This window comes from Pongo abelii, chromosome 20, assembly GCF_028885655.2.
Source record: "Pongo abelii isolate AG06213 chromosome 20, NHGRI_mPonAbe1-v2.0_pri, whole genome shotgun sequence".
In the NCBI taxonomy this organism is placed as follows: Eukaryota; Metazoa; Chordata; class Mammalia; order Primates; family Hominidae; genus Pongo; species Pongo abelii.
The window spans coordinates 58,387,677-58,394,563 of NC_072005.2; the positions used below are offsets into that span (position 1 = coordinate 58,387,677).

Below are 6,887 nucleotides of genomic sequence, written 5' to 3' on the forward strand. Positions count from 1 at the left end.
AAAAATTAAATTATCTGGACATGGTGGCCTGCACGTGTGGGCCCAACAAGTCGGGAGGGTAAGGAAGGAGGATCATTTGAGCCCACGAGGTGAAGGCTGCAGTGAGCCATGAGAAAAGGAGATTTGGTTGGGTGCAGTGGCTCACGCCTATAATCCCCACACTTTGGGAGGCCAAGGTAGCAAGGAGCTAACTTGCATTCTTCTGTTAGCTGAGGCGTTTGATGATAAATGAAAGCAGAAAGTTTCTGAGTTATTTACCTTCTTTCCACAGAAAGGCCATATGTCCTTGGCCATAAAGAAAAAGAGACCTACAGCTTATCTGCTTCCTGTATTTTGTTTCTATGTCCTGGACCATGAAGAAAGACAGATTTATAGCTTATTTCCTTTATCTCTCTGCTTTCTCCTGGTCCTTTCAGGCTGACTCCTTTTCCCTAATTAGGGCTGCACAGACTCTACCCTCAAAGGGCATTTTTTTCTCACCCTCCTATAAAATCCTTCCCACAAATAAACCAGAATCCTACTTCCCAGCATGAAAAGTTTGTTGGAAAAAAAACTGAGGCTGCATGGGACCTTCTTTCTCTTCTTCAAAACTACTTCACCTCTTCTTCTTTCTTTTGTCTCTCTTCCTAACTGCCCTGCACAATTCTAGGTCCCCAGTGAATCCCTGGGTTGACATGCAACGGAAGAACCCATAGGGAAAGGAAATCTCTGGCTTTCAGAGAGAACTTTTTGGATGTCTGGATGCATTCATAACCATCCTTGTGTTACCAGAAAGGGGTCCTGATCCAGAACCTGAAACTTCCATTGCACAATTATAACTGAGAAAATTATTACAGTGAAAGAGATCTGACCTAATCAACTCCATCTTGCTTTTAACCTCCAAGCTGCTCTTGTTCATTCCTGGGCATAGGCTGAAGTAACTTTGGAAGGAACTTAGTTTACAGTTTGAAACAAAGACATTAACAGCCCTTTCCCAAAAGAAACCCCCTTCCTGCTTGGGGACTAGACTGCCTTTGTAAGACTAACAAATTAGGCACAAGGTGAGAGATGATAGTTTAGGAGTCATGTAGCTGGAGGCTACAAGATTCTCACCCTTCCCAGATTGTTCCTGGGGATAACATTACTATTATAAAACCTAAGATCAGTGCTTGAGATATTTTGCAGCCCCTGAACTTGATGGATCACCTGACACCAACCCAGATCCATAAACTGGCTCATCTGGTCTTGTGACCCCACCCAGGAGCTGACTCAGTGCAAAATGACAGCTTCAAATCTCTATGATTTTGTCTCCTACCCAACCAATCAGCACTCCTGACTCACTGACCCCTACCTATCAAATTATCCTTAAAAAACCTCATCCCTGAGTTTTCAGGGAGACTCATTTGAGTAATAAAAAAATTTCAGGTTCCTGTACAGCCAGCTCCACGTGAATTAAACTCTCTATTGCAATTCCCCTGTCTTGATGAATCAGCTCTGTCTAGACAGTGGGGAAGGAGAACCTGTTGGGCAGTTACAACCAAAAGGGAGGGTTCTTGGATCTCATGCAAGAAAGAATTAGGGGTGAGTTCACATTGTAAAGTGAAAACAATATTACTAAGCAAGTAAAGGAACAAGGCAGGGTGCAGTGGCTCACACCTGTAATCCCAGCACATTGAGAGAGGCTGAGATGGGCAGATTGCTTGAACCCAGGAGTTCGAGAGCAACCTGGGCAACATGACAAAACTCTATCTCTACAAAAAATACCAAAATTAGCCAAGGGTAATGGTGTGCACCAGTAGTCCAAGCTAGTTGGAAGGCTGAGGTTGGAAATTGCTTGAGCCTGGGAGAATTTTTTTTTTTGAGGCAGTGTCTGGCTCCAGTCACCCAAGCAGTAGTGCAGTAATGCCATCTCGGCTCAGACTCTAATTCAACACTGAATGTTGAGCTTCTGAGCGTGATATAGCGGAAATGCCTTCTCTTCCGGTCTCTCTGGTCTTGGCCACAGAAGCGAGATGACGAGGGGAACGTCATTGTTTGGAAAGCGTCGCAATAAGACGCACACGTTGTGCTGCTGCTGTGGCTCTAAGGCCTACCACCTTCAGAAGTCGACCTGTGGCAAATGTGGCTACGCTGCCAAGTGCAAGAGAAAGTCTAACTGGAGTGCCAAGGCTAAAAGACAAAATACCACCGGAACTGGTGGAATGAGGCACCTAAAAATTGTATACCACAGATTCAGGCATGGATTCTGTGAAGGAACAACACCTAAACCCAAGAGGGCAGCTGTTGCAGCATCCAGTTCATCTTAAGAATGTCAATGATTAGTCATGCAAAAATGTTCTGGTTTAAAAAAAAAAAAACAAAAACCTGAATGTTTACTCCTGAAATTCATGATGCCTAGGTTGAGAAAGACTCAATTTTCCTCATGCTAAATACTTTATACATGTCCTTTATTCATGCATACATAGGACACTTTACACAATATAATTGTTGAAAGTGCTTCTGAAATACTGTTCAAATTGTCTATAATATTTTTACACATGCACTATAAAAATTAATATTTATCAGACAATAAATATTAAATAATTAAATAAAATTGCATTTTTCAAAGGCTCTAACAATGCATATTTGAGTTATCATAATAAACATTGTATTCTATGATTTTTCAACTGTAATATAATTTTTTTTGAGATGGGGTCTTGCTCTGTTGCCCAGGCTGCAGTGTGGTGCTGCAATCACGGCTCATGCAGCCTCCACCTCCCAAGGCTCAAGTGATCCTCTCACCTCAGTTTTTGTATTTTTAGTAGAGATGGGGTTTCATAATGTTGCCTAGGCCGGTCTCAAACTTCTGGGCTCAATCTGATCACCTCAAACTCCCAAAGTGCTAGGAATACAGGCATGAGCCACAGAGCCCAGCCAAAACTACATTTTAAAAATAATTTTTTATCATTATACACTCCAGTAGAAACCATTTAACCCAATTTATGGACTTACATTTCTTCCATTGAAGAACCTGAAGGATCCAAAAATCAAGGTGACATTCTCAGATTTGTGTGGCAAAAAAAGTAAAGAGAAATAACAGATGCAAAGAATGTATTCCACCAATATGTGGAGGATCCCTTTTATTGTAAGTTCAGGGAAAGCATTGGAATGATACAAGAAAATAAACTGAAATTGTATAATGTGGAAACAAGAGCTCTGTTGCTAATATGCAAGTTTATCACTGAGATTTTAACAACACAACATGCTAATTATACCTTAAAATATGTTTCTCCCAGTCTGGGCAACATGGCGAAACCCCATCTCTACAAAAAAATTCAAAAATTAGCTAGGTATGCTGGTGTGCACCTGTTGTCCCAGCTACTTGGGAGGCTGAGGGAAGAGGATCACCTGAGCCCAGGAGGTGGAGGTTGCAGTGAGCTGAGATCGCACCACTGCACTCCAGCCTGGGTGACTGAGCGAGACCCTGTCTCAAAATATTACAATATGTGACAGTGCAGCTTCCATCAGAAATAATTTGTTCCTCTTTTGCCCACACAAAATACTCACCTCCACTTCCTCTAACATTTTTTTTTTTTTAAAAAGCCCAAACATAACTTTCAGTTGTTGCAAGCAAGGATCTCATGACAGTCTCATGACACTTCTGTTCATTGACAGCCCAATAGAGTCCTCGTCACTCACAACATTTCATGGTGGAACAGAAAAATAAAACCTGAATTAACCCTCACATTCAGAAAAGAAAAACAAAGAAGGTACTACCCAGTAGGTCCATAGCAAATGTGCAATTTTGCTGAGAAGATGAGTTAGGGCCTGGTTCCAGAAGGTCAAGAATGAACAACTGTACTTTTCATGGCTACAGTTCTCCTGAGAATAGGTTTCCAGTCCACTATATTTTGTCGTTCTTTACTTCACCCGATGACATCCCTCATGCAGTATCAGAAAATATGCCCTCCTTCTGCAGTAAGCAGCTTTCCCCAGCTACTTCTTTTCCACTTAAATGTACCATCCCAAAGACTATTATGAGTCTAAATTTAATTTTGTTTTTATAAAATACTATGGACTGATAGAAGTCTCAAAAGTATAACATTATGAAAAGTAAAACAAAAGATAGCATTTTATCTCATGCCATTTCAAAATAGGGACATTTTCAAAGCTAAACCCATGACTTTAGCTATAACCACGAGTTTTAGGAACACTTCCTTAGTTTCAGAATTTTATTCCAGTGCTTTTGAACTTCTTAAGCCACAGTCTAGTTTCTATTTACTACACTTGCCATTTCATCCACCCACAAAAAACAATTTCACAAGAGTTACCTTAATCAACTGGCAGGTTATTTCAAAGAACGTTAGGGCTATGGCCTTGATTTGGACTTTGTTATAATTTTAACTTGCTGTTGCCCCTCAAACCACTTCTCAAATGTGAGTTTTATCAGTTGCAGATGAGCTACTGCTGCAGACTTAAACATTTCTTGAAAATCAGCTAACTCATTTTTGAAGAATTTACAAAATATTGTGTCAAGTACAGTTGAAAGCCATATGGCACATTAGCACCTTCTGCTTTCTTTTTGTTTGTTTTGTTTTGTTTTGAGATGAAGTCTCACTCTGTCACCCAGGCTGGAGTGCAGTGGCATGATCTCGGCTCACTGCAACCTCCACCTCTTGGTTTCAAGCAATTCTCTGCCTCAGCTTCCTGAATAGCTGGGATTGCAGGTGCCTGCCACCACGCCTGGCTAATTTTTTTGTATTTGTAGTAGAGACAGGGTTTCACCATCTTGGCCAGGTTGGTATTGAACTCCTGACCTCGTGATCCACCCGCCTCAGCCTCCCAAAGTGCTGGGATTACAGGCGTGAGCCACCACGCCCAGCCCATGCACCTTCTGCTGTCTTGATCTCTATAATGGCAGGTGGTATTTCCAAGAATGATGCCCCCTCTCCAGGAAACGTTAGCACATGTCTGGAGACATTTTTGATTGTCACAATTGGTGGTGTTGCTGGTATCTGGTGGTAAGGGACAGTGATATGTGTTTCCTCCAAATCTCATGTTGAAATATGACCCAAATTGTTGAAGATTGGCCGAGTGAAAGGTGCTTGGGTAATGGGGTTGGGTCCCTTCTGAATGGTTTGGTGCTCTCTCCAGGATAATGAGTGAGTTCTTACTCTTAGTACACACAAGACCTACCTGTTTAAAAAAGACTAGTGGCCAGGCTGGTGGCTGAAGCCCGTAATCCCAGCACATTGGGAGGCTGAGGCAGGTGGATCACAAGATCAGGAGTTCAAGACTAGCCTGGCCAAGATGGTGAAACCCTGTCTCTATTAAAAATACAAAAAGTAGGCGGGCATGGTGGTGGGCAGCTGTAATCCAAGCTACTCAGGAGGCTGAGACAGAGAACTGCTTGAACCCAGGAGGCAGAGGTTGCAGTGAGGTGACATTGCACCACTGCACTCCAGCCTGGGCAACAGAGCAAGACTCTGTCTCAAAAAAAAAAAAAAAAAAAAAAAAAGAATCCTTCTTCTAGTACACAGATGCATTTTAAAGGGGTCTCCTCTATTGCTTTTTCTCTCAAAATCAATTTCAATTTGGCCTATCTGTTCACATTTACATGAGGATCTGAACTATTGTTTTCATAGGTAAATGAGTGACTGAGTATCCTCAGCTTCGAACAGAAAGAGTATTTTGCTCCTCGCAGCTGATTGGCACCCCTAGGTGACCAGGGGCCTCAAGGGAGTGTCTGGGAAGTTGACCCACTTCCCAGTAGTGGCCCTACAGAGAACTCCCACAAAATTAGTTTAAAAAAGACTAATCCAGGAAGCACATATGGGTTCGGGTAACTTGTGCTTTGAGCCCTCCTGGAGGTGCTTAGCCCTCCGGAGGAGAAACTGAGACACATAGGAGGGCGGCAGTGACTCAGTGGTAACACACTGTGGAGTCTCCTTTGCAAGCAGTACACACTTTGACCTACTCCACAAAACCCTAGGCCACATCTCAGTTTCTCCTTTTAAGGAAACAAACAAACAAAAAGTGGGAACCAAATAACCCAAGAACGAGGAGAAAACAATAAGAATGACCCCCCTTTCAGGCACTCCTTTGGTTTTATGGCACCTCTTCTTGCAAGTGTTAGTATGACATGAACTTAAATGGTCTTTTTGTGCACAAGTACATCAAGGAAAATTCAGAGCCCAAAGGTCAACCTGCAACTATAAAGTTCCCAAGTTCTCTATCTCTCTGCTTTCTTTTCTGCCTGCTTGAAGTCCACTGTAACTTTTCTAATGAGATAAAATCCACTGTTTGCCATTTCTTTTTGTTACTCTTTTTGAAAACCAGTAAGTTTCTACTAATATCTCAAGGCTAGAGTTCTGAAGTAAAAGCTATATGATCTTTGGTTATATGAGAATGTATGTGTGTGCTAATGTGTTTGTACATGTATTTTGTTGTGTTTTGGACACAAGGTACCAAATTGGCTTAAAGAGTACTCGTAAATTAAATAATAAGCCAAAATGTTTTTCAAGTTCATATGACTTAAGTAAAATCTTTAATAAGTTAGCTTTAAAAGTATTGGTAAAAAAGGCCAGGGATGGTAGCTCATACCTGTAATCCTAGCACTTTGGGAGGCTGAGGCAGGCAGATCACCTGAGGTCAGGAGTTCGAGACAAGCCTGGCCAACATGGTAAAACCCTTTCTCTACTAAAACTACAAAAATTAGCCAGGCATGGTGGTGGGTACCTGTAACCCCAGCTACTCAGGAGGCTGAGGTGGGAGAATCTCTTGAAACCAGGAGGCAGAGGTTGCAGTGAGCCGAGATCATGCCACTACACTCCAGTCTGGGCAAAAGGTCAAGACTCTGTTTCCAAAAAAAAAAAAAAAGTATTTGTAAAATAATATTAGAAATGTCTTTAAAATTGCCACCATACATT

At 41.9% G+C, this 6,887-nt stretch overlaps 1 protein-coding gene across 1 annotated transcript; it reads left to right on the forward strand.

Annotated features, from left to right (window-relative positions):
• The first annotated feature begins 622 nt into the window (after positions 1-622).
• Positions 623-2,330, forward strand: LOC129052030 (large ribosomal subunit protein eL37-like). Its single transcript, XM_054541187.2, has one exon. It carries the CDS (start codon positions 1,992-1,994, stop codon positions 2,283-2,285), a length of 294 nt encoding a protein of 97 aa, XP_054397162.2. The 5' UTR covers positions 623-1,991; the 3' UTR covers positions 2,286-2,330.
• The last annotated feature ends 4,557 nt before the right edge of the window (positions 2,331-6,887 follow it).